Source organism: Temnothorax longispinosus, chromosome 5 (genome assembly GCF_030848805.1).
Source record: "Temnothorax longispinosus isolate EJ_2023e chromosome 5, Tlon_JGU_v1, whole genome shotgun sequence".
NCBI lineage: Eukaryota > Metazoa > Arthropoda > Insecta > Hymenoptera > Formicidae > Temnothorax > Temnothorax longispinosus.
The window spans coordinates 332,534-355,938 of NC_092362.1; the positions used below are offsets into that span (position 1 = coordinate 332,534).

The following is a 23,405-nucleotide window of genomic DNA, read 5'->3' on the forward strand; positions in this document are numbered from 1 at the left end:
AAAATTGACCAATCACAGTCGATTATTCTCCTCAAATTCGATTGTGATTGGTCAATTCTTACGACTCGCGACTTTACGAACCACGCGACACATCCCCCATTTTACATTACTTGTGACGGGGTGAAAATGTGATGTTTTGATTGGTTAACTTGTGATGACGCGACGCGTGACGCGCTCAGTGGAAACTCAGCCTCTCAGCCTAAATGCCTGTGAGATCACGTCGCAAAATTTTTTTCTTTGTTTAGTTTATCTGTATCTCTATCTGTATCTCGATCGAAGCATTACTATTACGAAAAAAGAATTTTGGAGAAATCGCTCGATTTATTAATACTATTTCTATTATTTTAATTTACACTTTTAAATAAATAGTTTCTGTTAATTTTGCACGCAAGTGTAGAGGTTCGCACGCTGGATGTATTTATATGTCAGTGTCTTAAAAATGGTATATGGTCATAAATATTTCTTCGTTTCCTTTCGTATTTATTTGCCTTAAGAAACGTATATTTAGATTATGTTAATTAATAATGTTACTCTTTTTTATAGGTTAATCTCATGATGACGTGTAAATAACACGTCAGTACATGCAACGTAATATATAACTATATGTTTGTGTATTACTTTGCAACGTGGATGTAGTATGGATACAGATATATTAAGAGTGATATTAAGAAGCTACAGTGACGCAGAAAATGTTGATCAGTCTGAGAATAATGAAAATATGTCAAAGAAAACTTTGCTTTGTATACAATCTGACACAGTATTGAATGCTTTATGTCTATCGTTAAACAATCTCTTATGTTATAAGATATCCAAAGAAGCTTATCAACGTTATTCGATTCGATTGTTGATTATTGTATGTTACGTATTCATAAATATAGATATACAGGGTGGATGCGAAATCGTAGTACACGTTAACATGCATATGTCAACGTGGCGTCGCGGAGACCCTTTTGCCAAATATAACTTGACCAGTCAAGGTGTTAAATAAAATTCAAGTATAAGAACGTAAAATATTATTTGCCGATATCCAGCAAATACGAATAGAAAATAGCGGTCTATAGCTTGGCGTTGTTAGTCGAGATATAGTCAAGTGCACGTACTTGACTAGTCCAAGTACTTGATAGATTTCCAAAATTATCTATTTCAAAAACCTCGTACAAAAAAAATGATTTTACACGTTTGACTTGATTTGGCATGACGACGCACCTTCGTCTTGCTTATACTATGATTTCGCACACTCACCCTATATAGAAAACATAGCTTAATATACTTTTACTTTTTTGTCAGTCATTTTATACGTAATATTTTAATATGATTATGTTACAGGACGTCTTACGGACGTGTTGCAGAACAACGAGCACGTTTAAACATTTGAGGATATTTACATCTAAAGAAAACAGCTTCAAGTTTATGAATATTCTTTTGGACAAATATCTTACGGATGATGTTTTGATCAAGTGCTACTCGGAAAACATTTTGATATGTTTAACTCTTTCTGTAATACACCTGTCAGTTAAGAATGAAATTTTTATGCGTCATACAGATCGATTACTTGTGAAACTTTTACACGTGGAAACAAATGATAAAATTAAAAGACTGTTACATAACGCTCTATGCTCAAATTTGCATCTTAGACTATCTACGAAGGAAGAAATATATGCTTTACAAAAATTTAAATTGATAGAAGAGCCTTTGTTCAATAGCTTTGTGTACATGGTTCCCACGTTAAAGAAAAGAAATCATATAGCTAACCGAAGTAACGATGAGGAGATGTTAAATAAATTATTGGAGCTTGGTGCCAGATCTGCATATATTTTTCAATTAATGTTTAATTTTTTAAAGGAACTGTTGGTTCAGTTGCAATATGCATCTGCAGTCCTGGATTTCACAGCGTCAATGTTAAAGAGGATATCTCGTTCTTGTGAAACGTACAACAGAGATATCGTGGACCTTTATCCCAGGAAACTACGTTCTTGTGTAATTTTATTAAGAATAAGTCCCAAGCATCATACAGCACAAACACGAAAATATGCGTTACAAACTATGAAACAAATCTACAATGAAAATAAAGATGTTCCGTTAATTTTTATGTCCCACTTTCTTGAGTGGCTAGAATGTTTTGCAACTTATATCACTAATAATATGCAAAGTTGACGAGAAAAAAATAATATGATAATACTACTTTGTATTTTAATACATTCTACGTAATATTAATTATTTTATGATTAATTACAGAAAAGTTTATATATAATAGTTTTAATTTTTGTATACATACTTTAATATATATAGATATAGATACATGTAATAAGTTATATTTTTTAAAGAATTACTCAAGTATATGTTAAATATAGGTTCTATTTATTAATTATATTGTGCCACAAATCAAATGCTGAAATGTTTTTGTTAAAAAAAAGTGATAAATATTGATATCCTGAAACTTTATCAAATTCATACTACAAAGGATTAAAAATGTGATTAGCAAATAATATAATGCGCACTATGAAGATAATTTATTTTTAAGGTTTAGTTTTAATAACGTTTGTAAATTATATACAGAGAGCTCGACGATATATTGTCATCTAATATAGCCTGCGTTACTTTTTATTTCGCTCAGTCTAGCTAAAGTGTTTCTTGCAAGTTTTAACATGTGATAGAAATCTAAAATAATAAAAATTTTGTAGCATTATGAGGAAATAAACGATCTAATGCTTCATATATTGGTCACGTATAATGCATAACCCAAATTGTAAAAAAACTCAGACAATTAATGCATATATGAGACGTATCCTCATCTAATATTAACACGACTTTTATTAACTATATAGTCTGTATACTGTCGCCATTAAACTGCTTTTGCAAAACTCCAACAAGTCCCTCTACTATTTCTTGGTGAAACCAACAAAAAAGTAATTTTTTGTTGAACAATGTGTTAATAAAAAGTTTTGCACGATGTTGTGGTAGTAACAAAATGACCTATGATACGTTCGCATATTATAATCAGATACATCACGGAATGTTTAAAAAAGCTCGTCGTATGCATGCGGGAAGATGAAAAACTTTAAAAGGTTTGCAACAGATTGTTATCTTTAATAAATCAAATGACATACAAAGGCCAATCGCAGCAATTCTCATTGTTTTTCTGCAACAACAAACTTTGATTCTCATATTCTATTGATTTAAATGTAATAATTCGCAAGGACAAGTATTACCTCCTGCGACATAACTTCCTTCGGAGGATCGCAGTATTAATTAACGCGTTTCAATGGCGCATCGTCCTTGCGATTGGCTTTCCTCTTTCTCCAATCTCTTGTCTCGCCCTACAAAGAGTAGCTCGCTCGTTTTCGATTGTCGAGCTAAACACGTGCGTACACGAATTTGGCATTCACGCATACATGCACACACACGCGAGAGCGCGCCGGGAGGAAAAAAAAAAAAGAAAACAACGCGCCAAATGACATTATTATAATTAACTTTGCTCAATCCGCTCAATCGTGTTGAATCTTAACGTCTAATTTAACACTGTCGAAATTCTGATCATCCGTCTCTTCTCTCCCTTTCGATTCTCCTTCTCTGCTCTTTCTCTCTCCCTTTTGGCTCGCATATTCGTCTATCGCCTTTATTATTAAGCTTTTCCTCTTTTTTTTTTTCGTGAGACAACACTTTACTCCAAGCCTGAGTTTCGGAAACCACTCAAAATGAACGGAACGCCGCAAGTTCGAGGAGAAGGGAAAAGTACGCTTTAGTATGTACAGACGAGATGAGAGAGGAGACTCTGAACTGAAATCGAACGTGGGAATGAGAGGATCAAGTTGGGAGATGAACGGAAAGAAGCTATACTGAATTCACAAACTCAACTGATTGTCGTAATAAATGCTAAAAAAGAAAGAAAGAAGATCGGCCTGCTTGAAGGCCGATTCGATGTAACTTTCGCTATTAATGACATCAGTACACAACTAGCGCTCCAATAATAATAAGTATTAATAGTTAATCATAATGGTAATATAAGAAGAATAATCGTAATATATTAAGAATAATGACAATATAATCGTAATAATAATAATAATAATAATAATGACAATAAGAATAAGATAATCGCAGCAATAATGCGGTTTTCATTCTTAACTTTGTTTTTTTTTACAAACCGTAGCTTTGCGCAGCGAGAAAGATTATATCGCATAACACATAACTGTCGCTCGCTATATACGCATCAATATCTACGGAAAAATTCTAAGTGACAATAATAGATTGACAATGAATAACAGTGGCGGTGTGTGTGTGTGTGTGTGTGTGGGGGGAGGAGGTATGTGTTGTGTGTGTGTATGCGTATGCGTATGCGTATGCGCATATACGCGTGTAACTTCACCGAATATATTAAAAACACAAGTATGTGAAACTTCCGGCACCTCTTTGCTTTAACACCTCAACAAGGAGGTCCCTTCGTTCACCACGCGCGCAACGTTCATTCGTAAAACAGCAAACAAAACACCAAAAGCTACCCCGTAACAACCACCCTCTCTCTGTTACACTACGTCCCGAGGAAAATAAAAGAAGGAAAACAAAAAAACATTCGATAAAAGTAATTAATCAAATAGATTATATAAAATGCGTTAAATTTATGTGTGGCAATAGTAATATTAATTTTTTTTCGTGTTGCTTTACTTCAATAGTACTTCTCTCACTAGACACGATTCAACATATAGAAAGTTCATCGTAATTATTTAATAATTTGTTTTATCATTTATAATTATTCTCTTAAAGCTGTCTAAAGACTCGCTGCGTGGCAGGAGCATCGTGGGTTTTTTCTTCTTTCATTTATTTTATATTATTTTGCTTACTCTTACATGTATCAGACGGTATCTCTTCACTTCCGTTTTCTTTATATCTGTTTTTCTTTCTCCCCCCCCCCTCTCTCTCTCTCTCTCTTTCTCTGCGTTTTTTGTTTTAGTTAGGTACGTTTGTAGTTGTCCTCGCTTGTTAATAACACATTTGTATTTTTGCATGCGCTGTTTTGCGCGTATGCATTTAATAAGACAGTGTCCCCTTTCTCCAGTCACATCATAGAAGGATGTATGTGTGTATGTCTGTGTGTATATATTTATATCTTAAATATCTACTACTTGTGGATGTTTTGTGATTTGTAATTTGTATAGATCACAATAATATCATACCATCAGCGTCATTAAACGATTTTTTTTATAACGTTTCTTTGCCGTTCTCATTTACAACGCTCGAACATTTCAAACACTATACAATGTTTCTGCACAGATTGAATTCTGCCGATCCTACTCTGCCTTTGAAAAAAAAATCGATCAAGTTTGACGATAAATAACGAACGTAAAGTATGATCGTGTAAAGCGTATCAATGAAAGATGGAATATATTTCATCCGTTTCATCAGATATCGACATGTAACAATACACACACATACACACAAATAAAGTAAGTTAATATCATTACCAGTAAATCTTAAAATATGAGTTTTATATAAAAATATGGATAAAATGGATAAAATTTGTTTAATTTCAAAAGAGGAATTCTATAGTCAATACGGTTTTGTTTTACACGGATACTTCCAAAGTTTCCAAGATCACGTCTATTTTTTTTTTTTTTTAATTATATCTTTTCTTATGTAAATCGGACTCTCTCCACTCGTTCTGTATTCAAAATATATTAAATTATTGGAAAATGTGAATATAATGAGACTTTATATTTTTGTATCCTGATACATTCTAATGTAAAATATAAAATACCTCACAAAGTTACTTTCAAATGCCCTTATCCTAGCATTTTTTTTATTTTACATAGAATAACAAAACTATCAACAACCTTATTTTTTGCATATACATACAATGCATCTGTACGTGCATTTCTCCTTTAAATGTAATTATTTATTTTTAACATCAATCGATTCTTTTCGTCATTTTATATATAAAATTAAGATACAGTTATTCAAAAATAAATGCTTAATGAGAGACTTCAGGTTTCATACATCAGAATGCATTAAGACAAGATATAAAATAGATTACTTATCTCGCAGACTACGTATTTTTCAATAATTTTACATGAAATATTTTTCAATAATTTTAGATTAAATATTTTTCGCATACATGATGATGAACAGAATCGATTTATGTAAAAAAATATATGGTTCTATTTTTTTAAATACTTGATTAATCTTAAAAAATCTCGAAAATACTTTCACCTAACACATTATTACACTGATCATAAATTCTCACTCGAAGATAAATAAATTTAATCCGAAAGATTTTTCTATAAAGCTCATATCTTAAGATTTATTGAGGACTGTATAATTTGAGCAATATATATATATATATATATATATATTGTGCGTGCGTGTGTGTGTGTGTGTGTCATTCAATCATAATATGTTTAAGGTTCCTGGCCGCGACCATATTAGATCGTGACGTCAGAGGCGAGAAATGACACGCTGAGAATTCTTGTGTGCCATTTCTCGCTTCTGGCATCACACGCTCACATGACCTGGGCAAGAGCCCAGGAGCCTTAACAGACAATAGAACGAAAATTAAATTGAAAGAATGTAAATTATAGGATAGGACCGAGGCTCTTCAATATACTTTACTCACTCGTGTGTGTTTGAAAAATTGTTATTGTATAATTTATATTTCGTATGTTCATCAAAACTTACGTGCTAAGTAAATTCAGACCAGCCGAAATTGCAACTTTAGAAAATGCAACTGAGGAATAATATTTTATAGAAATATGATCAAGTTTGTCACTAAGAAATAAATAAAATTTTATCTATTTTGTATCGAAAATGCGAACGTGCCAATCACATATTCAATTCGATTCAATTTCAATTAGATACGCTTCTTTCTAATTAGTTTTTTTTTTTTTTTTTTTTATGCGTCTACGTGCCCTTTTCTTTCTCTATACGCGTTGCTTGCCGTCCATTCGCACCAGTGCGAAATATAGATGATTTAGATTATTTTACCATTTCACGTGAAAGAAAAACAAAAAAGAAAGGATATACATTTATCATTATTGATATTAGCACAGCGTTGCAGAATCGAAGCGTATTAAGATTCCCTTTCCTTTGGAAGATAACTCGATTGCGTTATTCTGTCCCTCGCTGTTCTCTCGACCACTTTGAAATATTACTTCTTCTTTTCTGTGTCGTTTGTTTTATCTCATCTTTGTTCCTGTGTCGAGCGGGAGGGGCCTAAGCAATTGCAGTTGTCTAACAACGCGATTTCCCAATTCAATTAATCGTACATCGTCAGATTTGCACACAGCTGCCTAGGTCCGCGGACATTGGCATTTCGTTACAATTATACAGCTATATAGATTCTATATAAATACCTATTATGCATTCATATAATACATACCTAATATTCACGTGTGTTAGAAGTCGATCATCGCACAAATTTATGTAACTTAATTACATACACGTACACGCCATTTCTCGTATCGTTCACACTCTTTTTACGATAGAATTATACGTCTTTCATGGTGGAATATATCTTGTATTTATCGTTATTCTCTGGATTCTCCGTGTCAAGTGCCAAAATTTGCCGTGTTTGCCATTGAAGTGTAATGCAGATACTCGTGCGTGTGTATGCGTGTGTGTGTGTTCGTGTTTGTGCTTCTTGCATTCTATAAAAGCTTTCAGTACGTATGATTGTATGCGCACTTTTCATACAAATCCATGAAAGAAAACGTAATGTACAATAAATTTTGTATAATATACATATTAATACGTATTAATATGATTTCGTATTCTTTTAGCATCCTTTTCGTTCTCTCTCTCTCTCGCTCTCTCTCTCATCTATGTTACATATATCTCATTACTTTTAATTAAGAGACGTCATTCAGTTTTTAAATGAATGCACGATGTCGCGTGGTACAGACAGTAATGTAAATATCCGAATAAAAGATGCGAATATTCTTCATCCTTATTCTTTTCGTTTTATGTATATATTCTGTTGAACTTAATTTATTACCAGAGTAATAAATCGCCATCGAACAAACGTAACACATTCAGCGATATTTTATCTATATCCAATTTACGACATTTCCGCGACAAGTACTCGCCGAAACTACAGTGAACTTTGAATTTTTTCTTTTCGGTTAAATAGAAGAGAGATGTACGTACTGTCTACATAGATATAATAGACCTTTGTTCTTATCATTTTCTCCTCGCGACAACTCACACACTTTTCCTCTTATTTACTCGTGATATAATCGTTAATATAACAACTATTTATTCATAAATTCTGAACGATCAAATTCAATTGTAACGTGATCTACACTACGGTCCATTTCCCGTTCAAGATTCTCGTTCGTTCAAACTTACACGCGCGAGATCCGCGAAATGTGTGCGATTGCCCGAAGATCGAAAAGATTGTATCGACAGGAAACGTAAAATGAAACCAAACGAACTGCGTGCGTCTATGTAGAAAGCCAGGAAATGAACGGTAGTACTCATAACGTTAATCAATGGCAATTCGCGTTTGCCTAAAAAGATATCGCTCGATCGCAATCATTATACTCTCGATTTTCCGTTGTTGCGTATTTTTGTCTTTTTTCTTCTTTTCTTTTCTTTGTGTTATCTATTCCTGTGTTAGTCGCACACGAACGGCAGTGACTCATTTTCCCTCCGCGCACACATACACGCAACATGCATACGCACACGCACACCCACGCATCGTCATCATCATCATCATCTAATCCGCTCTTCTTTCCGTCTTCCTCGCGTCCTCACGTGCCAACAATCATGTATTAATAACCACGTCACGCGTTCGCTTTTCGTTTTCTCTTCCTTTTCTTTCCTTTTTATTAAATCTGTGGTTATATGAATATATTCAACAATCGGTCGCGATACCCTCCGCGATATAATGATCATATTTCAGGCGAGTTTTGGTGTTTGCGCTTAATGGTAAGTGTGATGCGACGGTGCGATGTGACGATGGCAATGATGACCCCCGGTGACGATGGCGATAAACGGTCTCGAGAATGATGATCGTACCGCGTGATAATGCCGATGACCATGTGTCGATGTCATATAGCCGATGAATAATGTGACGATGACGACGATGGCAATACGACTCTGACAAGTTCCGTTATTTCGCTTAATGACTTGAAAACAAGTTTAAGAGTTTATAATTCCCAAATGTTCGAGTTAAGTTAAAGCCTTTTTCACTTGATTAAGGGTGAGTCTAGATTTGGATTGGGATTAGGCTGCGTGTTCGAGGATGGCGATGGTACCTGTGCCACCACCGAGCCTTTCCCCTCGGACAATACGTTTCCTCCGCCAACACCACCGCCGCCACTACCGCCGCCACCGCCGCCGCCGCCGCTGCTGCTGCTACTGACACCACCGCCGCCTTCCTTCATCTTCTCGCAGTAATCTGCGAAAATATCACGAAAACGAGCCCAGGACTTTTCTGGTACGGTGATGGCTGTCCTAAAGTTCGTCTTCACCTGCAAGAATGTAATCCAGCTTTGCATTATCCACTATCGTAGGCAAATTTATTATAAATATTTTTTTTCCCCTTTCTTTCTTTTCATTCTGTTTTATTGAGACTAAAAAACACGTAATGTAGATTCCTTGGCTCAATATAAACGTAAACATAAGTATTTCTAAAAAAAACGTCTATTTAAATCAAGAAAACATTTCTTAATGTTACACAGATGTTTATATAAATTTGTAGGTATAATGTATTTAATTATTATTTAATCTCTCTCAGTTTTCCTTTTCTATTTATGTATATGAATTATACAGGGTCACGTCTAGGTCAGGTCAATAAAAGCAGAGTCTTATAGGAACGTGACGTTGGAGCAAAAGTTCCTGTAAATAAAAGTCCGGAAACGCTTCGTTAAAAAATTATAGCTTAATAAACTTCAAAAAGTCACGTTTTTTTATACCCTAAAGCTTTTTTCGTTATTTTAAACTTGATCCCTTTTGAACGCCTTATCAGACGTAAATAAAATTGGTGTAAATTAATTTGTTATTTAATTATCCATCAGATTTATTTCGTTACTCTTTTAAAATAAATGAAGGGTTTGAACGTATTTTTAAAAATCAAAGAAAACGTGATTTTTGAAAGTTTATTAGCTATAACTTTTTAACAAAGCGTTTCCGGATGTTATGTTTATGGGAACTTGTTCCAACGTCACGTTCCTATAAGAGCCTAAAGTTTTATTGACCTGACCTAGACGTGACCCTGTATATGAAGGAAAATTAAGAGCTATCCTTTTAAAATATAAAAAAATTTCAAAACGAAGCATTAAAAAAGGACTCGTGTATAAAACAGATATTTTATGTTGTATAAAATTTCAAGACGTATAACAAGAAAATAAAATGTACCATACACATATAAGAATCTATAAAAGAAGTCAACGCGAAAATATTAAAAAAAAAGTTCTTTAAAACGAAACAAAATAATACTTGCAAAATGAAAATCTTCCACGGATAATTTTGAACAAAAATTCCCTAAATCTCGATAAAGTTGAATGCCTGGTAGAACATTGTGTTTACCAAGTTTTTCTAGATAATAAATATCCTGATTTTATAAATACACAACACATGTGTATTCTCTCCTATAATCTCATTTCAACGAGATAACCATCGACCACGTTGGAATAAATTTTTCCTTGAAAAAATAACAATTTTTAGTAAAAAGAAAAAAATACAACAAAAAGAAAATAGACAGCTTAAAATAAACTATTTGTTGGTGTTCGTTTCTTATATGTAAATAATATATGTATACCTCAGAAATTCTCATATAAATGCCACGATTGTTCTGGCCGATATCAAAATAGAAATTCTTGCTATCCACGCGCATATAACGACCCTCCGGTAAATCGCCTTTGAAGCCACCGTCGTCCGTCCCAAATTCCTCAAGAAGATCCGTTAATGCATCACGAAACTCTATCATGCCTTGCGCTGGTATTGCAATCTGAGTCCTGGGTCCACCTCGTGTTATCGTTTGCGACACCTGGAAAAAGCAACACAAATATTACACACACGATATTCCGTCTCACGTCGCTGTATTGTACGGATTTACACGGCGAGAATATCATATTATATAAGATAAACCTTTTTTTATCAATAATTCTAGAAGAATTCTATTTATCTTTTCATTTTTCGAAAAGAGCACTGCCTCTTGAGACGAAAGCCGACTTGAGAGTCTTCTTTTATGACTTAGCGCGTAGAAAGTAAGTACATTGGCTGGTACATACAGGGTGACTCACCCGCAGGAAACGGCCGCGAGAATTCTCCTTGAGGTCCAAGTAATATCGTCTATTATCCTTCACCATCATTTCTGATTTGAGTTTTCCGTCATCTGGCACGTTTTCCGGATTTGGTGGACCTGATTATCCGGTATAAGCGAAGATGTTAATGAATTAAACATCTTTCCAAATAGGACAAACGCAATACGTGATGAAAATAATCGTAAATAGAAAAAAAGAAGAGGATTAATTTTACATCATATTAAAGTATCAATATTTTGTCAAATTAAAGTTTTAATATTGTATAGGGTAAAGTGTAATATGCAAATTATAATCGGAAAGAAGATGATTCTTCACGTAAAAATTAATCAGAAGAGTGAAATAAATTTTTTCATTTTTAAACAAGGCCGTATTTTACAAGAAAATCGATTTTAAAAATTCGTCAGGCATGCGTACGATCGACTATGACTTGACAGACATTCATTCCACACGGTCGCGTATCGTGCTAGTATTCGTAAATATACACCATGTGATATACGTTACTTTTTATTCGTTCCAACTATCTTGCTTATTTCTCAAGTTACTACAATAACATGACATTGTAATAGAAAATATACTGATGTGTATGGCACGCTGTTTTGCTATTTATTATCAAGATTTTTTAATCTATAATAAAAATTCAGTACGTGATTTAAACAGAAGTAGAAGTACAAGTTTTTCGGAACCATTTTCATTATGTCAAAACATAATAAAAATGAATTAAACGTATGTCTTTGCGTAAAATTAATTCAAAATGAAAATTTTATGAATAAATAGCCAAACGGCGGCGTGTCATACACAGAGAAAGATACAGCCTATACAGTCGAATTACTTTTATGTCAAGACATACGTTTAATTCATTTTTATTATGTCATGAGATAATATTAATGTATTTTTATTATGTCGTAACATAATACGTGCAGGAATATAAATTATGTAAGCTATCATAGAGTACGTCAGTAATTTAAAATTATGCTACAACATAATAAAACGTATGCCATAACATAATAAAAATTGAAAATTAGAATTACGTGCTACTATCATTTCAATCCTAGATTTCATATAAAATTTTTGATCGAAAGAAATTTTTATCATGTCAAGACGTAATATTTATTGAGAATTTCCATCATGTACATAATTTTAATTCTCGAATTTTTATTATGTACATAATTTTAATTCTTGACGTTCCATTATGTACATAATAGAACGTCAAAAATTTAAATTCGAACTGTGTTTGCTGTAATTTTCAAAATCGATTTTCTTCAAAACAAAACCTTATACAAAGAAATTTTATTTCACATTTTCGATTTATTTTTATGGGAAACATCAACTTCTTTTCACGTGTACACAAATCATGTACCCTATGTATATGTATATGTACTTTAGATATAACTACGTGCACGCACACGTGTACTCTTTCACGTCTAATTGATAGATGCTGTGATATACCTAAAGATGCATAAAAATCGCTAAATGTCGACAGATGGTCCCGAAATTCGGATGCTGTGCTGAGTGCCAAGTAGATTTGGCTTCTTCTCCCATCCGCTCCAATCTGGAATAAAAAAATACGTGCATAAATTATTATTATATTGCAATATATCTTATATTGCAGCATGATAGGGAAATCCGCGTCATAATGGGATATGGTCGATATCTTTTTACAGAGCCAGCTGCCATGTAATAAAATGTTTAAAACTTGATACTCTTAGATGTCTCTACGCACCATGTGTTATCAGTTTTGATATTATTTTTAGCTGAAAGATGCTATAAATTGTTTAATGCGTTTGCTGTGCTCTCCGCGACTGACACGTGCAGTTTCTTTGATACATTTGCATAAAGATAAACAATGATAAAATTCTACTTTTTATTACTGTAACGTATATTTACGTTATTAAACAATCTTTTTTTGTCACGTTAGCCAAGTATCTGTGTGTAAATACCGATTATCTGTGATACGTTATATTACCTAAAGTAAACTTATACATTTCGGGGCATAACGGGACGTAGGCTATGTGGAACATACGGCCTTGTGTTCTTTAAATGTTTTTCTTTTCATACGCTATTAGTAAGTATCTATTATGTTGCACAATATTGATACCAAACATTCGTATACTAAATTTTGATTTTGATTTTATTTAATAAAAAAAATGTATATTGTAATAAGAAAAGTGTTATTAATAAGCACGTATTAATAATTAAAAGTATAATAATACATTCCTACATATATTGCGCGTTCTAATAAATCACATTTAAAAAGTTTTGAACATTACGAAACAAGTTTTGTGAGGTATCCCATTATGCCCCGCATAAAATGCATAATAAGCACAATAAAACTCATGCTTTTAATGTAAAACAATACGTTCCTTTTAAACTATTTTTCACAGTAAAACTTGTGTGTTTTTCTTATAGTAGATATTTCAAAGAATATTTTGGTGCAAGACCAGGGTACATTTATTTATTTTTAATATGTTTTAAACTTGTTTATGCAACACGTGCATGGAAAGTGCCCCCGTACGCACGCTACGCGTGCGTGATAGAACACTTCCCAGGCACTTGCAACATAAAATAGGGTGTGTAAGCCGTGCGTAAAGATGAAAATTCCCGGGTGCGGAGTTTACGCACCCGGGAATTTTCATCTTACGGCACTTGTTACACAACGAACTATTAAATCCCTCTTAGCATTCCCGCGTTATGTCCTGTGGGTTCCTCTTCGTCAATAGATAAAATTTTACGTAGATAAATATTATATTCTACGTACATAATAAATAGAGTACGTTTTATAAAAGATATCTGAAAATATCATAAACTTTAATAAATATTATAAATTTTGTTAAACACTTTGTAGTTTTTATCATCACAAATTTTAATCAACTCTTTTAAAATTTTCAAAAATCGAAACTAAGAAATTTTTAAAGAACGTTCTTTTCCATGTGTACTATTTTCATACATATTGCAAGTATCTGTCGTTTTGATATTTTATTAATAATGCTTGTTGCTTATCCGTAATCTAGATCTAAAAGTCCTTCTATAATATATGTCGAGAATTAAGTTATAAAAGATGAGACGATACCTCGGCGACTTTGATAAATCTCCCACGTCTGTTTTGTTTCACGTCAAGGTAGAATCTTTTACTTTGAATTTGCAACATTTTCGTCGCCAGTTCCTGCTCGCTTTGCTGGCCTTGCTGACCTACGACAATACAAATACATTGATTCATTAATATAACAGTTTGTCGCCCATACGGTCCTAAACTAGCAGCGTTAAACTAAAATGTGACGTAACGTGCGAAATATGTTGCTCATTTCGTAAAATATGTATCTTATAATGTTTCTTTTGTCGACTTGACCTTTTTTTGACTAAGGGCCGATTTCTTCGTCTCCACGTAACTTGATCGGTCCGATTAAACTCACTCTTCGTCTCTTTCTAAGGAAGACAGTTAATCAACAAGTTACGCGGAGCGTGTGAAATTGGCCCCAAAAGACATCCTTAATAATAAATCATATTTAATTTATAATGGATAATATACATCTATACATGAACAAGTTTACATTTTAATCATTCAATATAAATCCTTTTCAAAAATATAACGTATCGTATCGTATATTGAAACGTTATACGACGTTTCGACCCTTAGGATTCAATATACGTCGTGCCACGTGTAGTCGAGAATAATAAACCTTTCTGGTTTAATCATTCGTGGCGGAACAAACAATTTTATTTCTATAACGTATCGTAGATAAATAAACAAAACAAGAAATTAATCATGTAAAACATAATATCAAGCTAATGTGAATAAAAGGGTAAATATTTATTTACATGTATTTTTTAAGATAAAATAATAAAAAGTATAGAAAGATTTTCATAATTCTACAGCATGTGATAAATTGAATATATACTATTTTTATTGAATGACTGAAAGTTGAAAATCCGAACCGTATATACATCAATGATGACAATTGATAGATCTCGTGTGCGTTTTAAATCGCAAACGCGCGCGCGTGGCAGCAGCGGCATCGCGGCAAGGAGAGCTCTCCCACCACCGCGCACCGTTGCTCACATTTATCGACGACATGGCGTGTGACGTCACGACCAGCTGACCAGCTCCCTAATGCCCGCTTACTGCCGTGCGCGTGTTGCATTTCGTTTCCGGCCGCTGCACTCTACTTTGCATTTCAACTCCGTTCCGCGAATATCTGAACATTCGTTTCAGGGGATCAGACGACGAGTCTTCCCCCCGTTTCTATTATATATTTCACGCGACGATTGAAATTATCGAATCATGCATAGTATCAAGAGACATTATTATTTACCCGAACGACCAAATCTGTCGAGAACAGATTTTGAAAGCCTCTATTACAAATTTTTTATCGATAGAATGCTAGCAGAAATATAACAGAATCTGCCAACAGAATATAATGGCAAATTAATTATACTATAGAAACTGAGAAGAATCTGGTGTGTTTCGTAATCATTTAAATAATGTATTCCATTTAAATGTTTACACTAGTGACAGATTCTATTTGATTTCTATACTGACAATATGCGCTCTCACGTTATCGGCAAAATACGAGTTTAATGCAGACATACGGATGATACCGAACGTGTTACGATATCTGAACAAATCTTCTGCCAATCTATTATACTGCTGGCAGTTTGCTTACTGAATACGAGAGTTCACAATGGAGTACTCACCGGAATCAAAGTCAGCACCTCCAGCATCCAATCCTCCTGGATTCCCATACTCTAATAAGACAAACAACGTGATTAATTAACAAATAACGTAGAAACATCAATATGATAGACTAGCACGTAATGAATACATGAGATAATATTTTCAAAATCTAACCGCTATTAACAAACTTATATTTTTCACAAAATAAATATTAAAAATAAAACGTACGTTGTGTGTGTGCAAAACAATCAAGAGATAAAACTTTTTTTTCGTTTATGACAAACGCAGTTACTTGAGTTGAAATATGTTTAATAGAATAGTATATTATTATAATATTAACCCAACAATCTTAATATTATAAAACGAAAGTCCACAAGTTATTAGTATACATATTTTATAGACATAAATATACGACCAACAATATTTTTTGTAATACGGTGTGTAAAGTGTTTGTAAAGTCACTGCGTATTTTGGCAAAGGATAAATTTTGAATAAAATATATTAATAAAATATATAATAAATATGCAATTTTTACAAGTTTTGCAAGTTACACAAAATCAAATCAATAGGATTTTACGAGAAAAAATTTAGTACGTATTTTCCACATGTGTTCCATCACAGTCTTTGTAACGTGCAAGTCTATGTTCAATTTATCAAATTTTTTTTTAAAAAATATTTTGAACGTTAGAAATACTGGTGAAAACCTAACATCCAGAAGGCTAGTTGACGACAAAAATAGAATAGTGTAGTAAGGTATAAACATTGAAGTCACAATTAACTTAGCTAATTTAATAATATTAATTCAATATATTTATATATAATTAACAAAATCAAATGAAGTCAAGGTCAGGTATAATTTAATTATAGATTTATAAAATTCTATAACTTTTTAATGAAAGACATTTATACATGAAAATTTCATATTTTCTATTTTATATATCTAGTAGCACTAACACGTCGAAAACTTAAAGCTACAACACTCTGGAACTTTTTGCACTACTTTTTTTCTTATTACCAAAACATGATTAAGAATATTCATTAAATAGTACGCGGTAAAATTAGCGAAATAACGCCAAGGTCACAAATAACCGTGTGAATACTCGCTAGCTCCGAAGGCGCCAAGTCTAATTTAATTGAACGAAGAATGATAAAGGCAAAATAAACAGTATCAACGTAACATCGCGAGAGGCTTTTCTTTTGCAGTAACATCGGGTTGTGGAGTATTATAGACGCCTTCAACCTATCTTTTAAGTTATATAACAATATAACGTATACGTACTTATCCCATTATTGTTTTAAACTATTTTTCATATTTTTTTAAATAAAGTTGTATATCACTCTGAATTTTAACCAATTTTTCTTCTCGATCAACCTGAACGTACTTGCATTACCTATAACGCAAAGCGTGGAAAGAGAGGTTAGGAGCATGAAAGATGCGCGCATGTAGCAGGTAAATCGAAGAGAAAGAGAAAGAACGGCAAGACAGAGTGAGAGGGAGGGAGGAAGGGAGGGGGAGAGAGAGGGAGGGGGAGAGAGAGGGAGAGAGAGAGAGAGGGAGAGAGAGAGAGAGAGAGAGGAAGGGAGGGAGGGAGGGAGGGAAAGAAGCCTTGAATTTTGGACACGCAAGAAGTGCAGGAGCGTAACTCGATAATCTATTCGAGGTACACCACTCGTCGGAGTCTTTTCGTTTCGAGGTTAGGCGCCGCGTTAGGGCCAATGCACACAAAAAACTTAAATAGTAAAACGTTAGCAGTAAGAAAATCAACAGTTTGAATTTGCTACCACTTACTACCTAAGTTTTTTTGTGTGCCAAGGCCCTTACGCGAAGCGGAAGGAGAGGAAAAAAAAAAGAAATAAAAGACAGGAGAGAGGGATTGGACGATTTGCACGTATGATACGTGTGCGAAATTTACGCGGCTAATCTAAAAGGTCCGGCTGGCCTCGCGTATTCTCGCGTGCACGCATTTGTTCACGTCCTGATGGAGGATGTAAGATCGACGTACATTACATTTGCGCTCCTGTGCGGTTAGACTCCGTCACTGTCCGTCGCAGTGTACCGTACAGAAACCATGGCAGCTTTCGACGCTCGATCGGAGCGAGAGGAGCTAGGTTTGGTCAGGTTTGTTACCGACTCGTAAGAAAAATCAGCATTGCGACGCAGGGCAAGCAATATCGAAAGTTGCAAATATCGACATGAGAGAGCAACAGAAAAAATACATTGCTCTTGCGCGCGTGTTGTGTACGTGTATGCCTATGTGTGCGCGTGCGTGCACGCGTCGTGTAAAGAGCGAAGAGGGAGGGAGGGAGGGAGAGGCTCGTGGCCGAAGGAGCATAGGAGCAAGAGAGCGGAGCATGTAGGGGACGAAAGGGGCTATCTTCTCGCGACCGACATGCAGCCGGCCATCTTGAATCCTGGGTGCCGTTGAAAAATAGCGATTCTTTTCGCGCGGCGCTTGACAGAACCGACCGCGCAAAGATGCGAGAGACGATGCGTGTTCATGCACGCGGATGCAGGAGAGTTCGTTGCACACCGCGTCCCCGTGATTAGAACCTCACCCTCGCGGATCTCTCGTGGACGAGAGCAGTAGAGCAGAATGAAAGCGCGCGGGGGTTTGTCGTTCGTTAAACTCCAAGATGAGCGTTTGCCCCGTTGCCCCGTCTCCTCGACGAGTTTAACGTGCATATACGAACGTGCCGTGCGGCACAAAAAGCACCGCCGAGCACGGACGAAGGATTATGGAGGAAAAAAAATGTCGGTTAGCGGTACGATCCGCTTTCATTCGTTCAACGCGCGCGGCTGAACAACCGCGAGGTCGAGAACACGAGAACAGCAGGAAAAAGAGAGGAAGGAGGAAGAGCCAAAGAGGCATATAGAGAACGTTCGTTTGGCTGCTCTTACTTTGTGGCTGATCGTCCAGGCTCTCCCGGTCGGACATTGCGCTTCTCGTAACACGTTCTCCTCTTTTGGTTAGATTTCCACGCGTCGTCGTCCCCTCGCGTCTTCACACGTCTTCCAACCGATGGGCCCGCCGGCGCGGCGATCAGAGAGAGTGAGAAAAAAAAGAAGTTTAACGTATACACGGAGAGAAAAAAATTGGAAATCCTTCGGTACACCACGTACCGCGTAGGCGCGCGCGAGACCCCTTATAGATATGACGGCGATATATATGACGATAATCTCCCTTTTCGTTTTCAGACCGCCGACGAGCTAAACCCCACACAAAAACCGAACTATCTTCTTTCACACCGTAGCCAGCACAGTGCACCACACGTTTTACACTTCCTTCTCCTTTTTTTTCCTCCGTTCTTCTACACACGCACGGTCCGACCGCCAACCAACCGACCGACCGAACGACCGACCGACCGAACGAACGACCGACCGACCGACCGACCGTCCGTCCGTCCGTCCGTCTACGGCACCAGTCGCCAACCACCACCACCACCGCACACGCTCGCCGGTGCGCTCGCCTAGCTCGTTCGCTCGCTCGCTCGCTCGCTCTACGTCGACACACACTGCCAACTGCCACTCTTCCCGTACCGCACGTTCGCGCTCGCGCTGCTTTCCGACTTGCCCTTGCTCGTCGCTCGTCACTCGTGTCTTTCGCTCTCGCTCCTCCACCTCCACCCTCCACCTTCTCTTCAATCCCCTCTCCCTTACTCCCTTCTCATACACGAGCAGTGAGAGCAAGAAAGAGAGAGAAATTAAAAGAGAGACAGTATGCACGTGTGCACGCGTGTGTGTATGTAAGGGTACAGCACACACACACATACATTTAGAGACCCTATAATCAGAGTCTGGCCATACGGTAGCAACTTTTGATTGGTTCGCCATTTCTTGTCAAAAGCAAAAGAAAGAGAAAGAGATATAAGAGAAAAAGATCAAGTTATATGAATGTATGTACATGTGCATAAGGAAATAGACCAATCCATTTTCTTATGCGGAGTCTACAATGCGAGTCGTAAATCGTAAGAAATTGACCAATCGAATTTGAGGAGACTAATCGACTGTGATTGGTCACGTCTCGCGACTCCCATTGTAGACCCCGCATACGTCTGTCTAAAAGAATTTTGCACGTCTGTAAAGCCAATTCAAAGATTTCTTCTAATAAAGAAACGTCGGTAAATTACTAACATTATAAAGGCCCGTGCACGTAACAAAGTTTTAGTCATAATCGTAAGGCTGTAAGAAAATAGACCACGCACAGTCGATTATTCTCCTCGCGCTTGAAGAATAGTCAAGAAGTGTGCGTGGTCTATTTTCTTACGGCCTTTTACGATTTAAAACTAAAGGCCCGGGCACATACTTCTGCACAACGCATACGGCGTAAGCATAAGAAAATTGATTGGTCCATACCAGTCCATACACATGTGCATAAGGAAATAGACCAATCAGTTTTCTTATGCTTACATATTATGCGTTGTGCAGAAATGTGTGCTCCCCGCTTAAAACTTTGTTACGTGCACGGGCCTTAAGATCCCCTCCCTAACTGACTTCAAATCAAGTTCCGACTATGAATACGGACCTTTGATACGAGATTTAAATATACGTGATCTTAACTTGAATATTTTCCTGATTATATAAACTTTAAAAGTCAAAATAAGAACAGTCAAAATTCCTTAATTCCTGATGGAGTTTCTGTTAATAATATTATCTAATATGAATTTTTTTTAGAAAAATATATAATGAGAAATATATATAGTATAATGAGATATTCACATATTTCTAATACTGAGATATTCTATATATTGAAGGAAGAAAAAACAATATACACTATATATATATATATATGTAATTTTTAATAATTTTCTGTTTCTTAAATACATAATAGCGGTAAATATTATTATTTTTTCTTTCCCTTAAGTCTTCTTGCGTGTTTGTGTGCTTTATAGTGCGTCTTTTGCTTCTCTTCGATAATCTCCTTATATTTACGTTTGTTGTACTTTGTGAATTCTGCGTCTACCATAAGTTCGTCAATGATTGTCCTCTTGCGTTCCTTCTTCGTGAGACGCGAAGAGTAGAAATCCATCGGGGAGTCAATAACTTTACCGACGTGGAAGTGTTTCGGCAGTACTTTCATATCGTTCTTTTTGTAAAAGTGTTTTGGGTTCAAGGCAGATCTCATTCTTAGTACCTCGAGGTCATGTCTGATCTCTGGGGTCATTTGTGGTGCATGCATGTTAAACCATCCCGCGCCCATTCCCATCCTTCGTTTCTCGCGTCGTTTGTGCATTTCCACGTGGTGTTTGCTTAACTCGTAGGGCGGTACGACATGCAGCTGTTCAAAATCAGATTTAATAACACTCTTCTTCAAAATTTGGTCCAATGGATTGATCTCTTTTCTTATATGCGCTACGTCTTCCGTTGGCTCCAAAGCCTCTTTCGTATGGGTTTTTTTCCAACCCATATCAGTTTCAAACTTTTCAAGATCAAAGTCCTTACTGGAAACAAGTTTCTTTTTTTCCGGTTTCTCTTTTTTCTCAATTCCTAGATAATCTGCGTCATATATCCTTGTTGAATCAATATCTAATAAAAGAAAATACAAATATTCTTTAATCCTTCGATTTACCATGGATTGATTACGTGTTCTGCAAACAACACTCACTTTGAAATATACATATATATATGTATATATACTGAAACGCGCACTGGCAGTCGAACTGGCGAGAAAAAGATAGATGGTCAGAGGGGCCACACCTATCCTCGTCGTACACACTGGCATGCGTACAAAATTAGAAAAAGACAGGTGGTCCCTCCGAAGTGTTGAATAATAGCTTTTTCGATTTGTTGACTTGACCCGACCGAACTTTTAGTTTGACCCAAGTCGGATCGAATCAACAAATCGAAAACGCTATAATAGTCTATCCTTCGCCCTCGTTTTGCTTAGCTGTAGCATAGGCAGTGCGCGTTCCAGTATGTATATATATTTCAATGACGACACTACATTAATCCAAATTTTTCCTCGAGAATGGAATGCTCTTTTCTCTGATTGCCTACGTGCTAAGCAAAAAAGCAAGATGCAGAGATATATTCCACTTATATTTTAGCTACGAGAACGAAGGCAATAATTTATGAAAAGGTTGGCGAATTACAATTTAATTATCCAAAATAATCGATGATAATCTTGATTAGCCAAATAATATGCTCCACGTTAAATCTTAACCTCACAAAGATAGAACAAGTATGGATATACGTACTGGTTTTAATTTCCATATCGTCGTCATCGTCGCTGTCTATTAATCGATCCCTATTTGTCAGGTCAAAATCACCTCTTGTATCAATTATTATATCCATTATAATTATTATTTAAGCTTTCTCTTTCGTCGCTGATCACACTGTGCTACTGTGTGCTACATGCAGCTGATGCAGCTACATGCTACGCTACATCACCGTCATCACCTATACCCTATACCTGCCTATTCCGGGTGCTTGTCATTAACGACCAGTTAGGAGTCCTATAATCAGACTAATCAGAGAAGCGCTAGGTGCAAACGGTTTTTGATTGGCTCTCGGAGTCACGTGGTTTTTCCGTTTTTCCGCCATCTTCTAAAGGTAGGTTTTCATGGACAGTGAAATGCAGCAGCAGTGAGCAGCAGTTTAGTACGTTCCTAGAAATGTTTGGCCGACGGTTAAAGTTAGCAGGATTGACCAATAGAAAGCAGGGTGGATTCATTTCTATTGGTCAATCCTACTAAAGGCCATTGCACGTAACAAAGTTTTAGTTTTAATCGTAATGCTAAAGACTCCATAGACGCGGAAACGCCATGCGGCAGAGTGCGTTGACCAATCACAAATTTTGATTTTGCCGCAGGCGACTTGCGGCAGCCTTCTGATTGGTCAACGCACTCTACCGCACGGCGTTTCCGCGTCTATGGAGTCTTAGCATAATGCTAGGTCTACAATGCGAGTCGTAAAGTCGTGAGTCGTAAGAATTGACCAATCACAGTCGATTATTCTCCTCAAATTCGATTGTGATTGGTCAATTCTTACGACTCACGACTTTACGACTCGCATTGTAGACCTAGCATAATAAGGGTGCCGTCTCATGCAGGACGGAATTTCGAAAAACGGAATCTCGGAATCATTCTGATTGGTTAACCCCATGAAGCTTGTACTGTGCCCCATGGGGCTAACCAATCAGAATAATTTCGAGATTTCGTTTTCCGAAATTCCGTCCTGCATGGGACGGCACCCTAGGCCGTAAGAAAATAGACCAATCACACTCGATTATTCTTCAAGCGCGAGGAGAGTGGTCAATGGGCGCGTTCAGCAGACCAAGCCGCTCAGTAGCAGTCAAACGTGATTGGCTCTTACTTTTAGAACCAACCAATCAACGCAGAGTGTTGATAAGACAAACGCAACAGTTGTGTCTGCTGAACGCGGCCAATGTGAAACGTGAAAAGTGAAAAGTTTTATATGACTATCTCTTTCTATTTAACATCAATAGAAAGAGATATTTTTCATTTTTCACATTTCCACCCTA

At 36.0% G+C, this 23,405-nt stretch overlaps 3 protein-coding genes across 5 annotated transcripts; 1 reads left to right on the plus strand and 2 right to left on the minus strand.

Annotated features, from left to right (window-relative positions):
* The first annotated feature begins 193 nt into the window (after positions 1–193).
* LOC139813916 (uncharacterized) lies at positions 194–2,715 on the plus strand. Its single transcript, XM_071779785.1, has 3 exons — positions 194–442; positions 544–853; positions 1,327–2,715. The coding sequence occupies exons 2-3, from the start codon at positions 638–640 to the stop codon at positions 2,152–2,154; spliced, it is 1,044 nt and encodes a 347-aa protein (XP_071635886.1). The 5' UTR covers positions 194–442; positions 544–637; the 3' UTR covers positions 2,155–2,715.
* A 351-nt stretch (positions 2,716–3,066) lies between these two features.
* Positions 3,067–19,524, minus strand: Pur-alpha (Purine-rich binding protein-alpha). 3 transcript variants are annotated; one of them, XM_071779786.1, is made up of 7 exons: positions 18,824–19,524; positions 15,945–15,995; positions 14,323–14,441; positions 12,702–12,804; positions 11,223–11,353; positions 10,751–10,978; positions 3,067–9,461 (listed from the first exon to the last, which is right to left on the minus strand). In XM_071779786.1, exons 1-7 carry the CDS (start codon positions 18,858–18,860, stop codon positions 9,177–9,179), a joined length of 954 nt encoding a protein of 317 aa, XP_071635887.1. In that variant the 5' UTR covers positions 18,861–19,524; the 3' UTR covers positions 3,067–9,176. The 3 variants fall into 3 exon arrangements, with proteins under 3 accessions (XP_071635887.1, XP_071635888.1, XP_071635889.1); XM_071779787.1 differs by having other exon boundaries at positions 11,235–11,353; positions 18,824–19,523; XM_071779788.1 differs by lacking the exon at positions 18,824–19,524 and adding an exon at positions 17,204–17,343.
* A 1,172-nt stretch (positions 19,525–20,696) lies between these two features.
* On the minus strand, positions 20,697–22,355 carry LOC139813192 (deoxynucleotidyltransferase terminal-interacting protein 2). Its single transcript, XM_071778548.1, has 2 exons — positions 22,120–22,355; positions 20,697–21,448 (listed from the first exon to the last, which is right to left on the minus strand). Exons 1-2 carry the CDS (start codon positions 22,214–22,216, stop codon positions 20,766–20,768), a joined length of 780 nt encoding a protein of 259 aa, XP_071634649.1. The 5' UTR covers positions 22,217–22,355; the 3' UTR covers positions 20,697–20,765.
* Between the last annotated feature and the right edge of the window lie 1,050 nt (positions 22,356–23,405).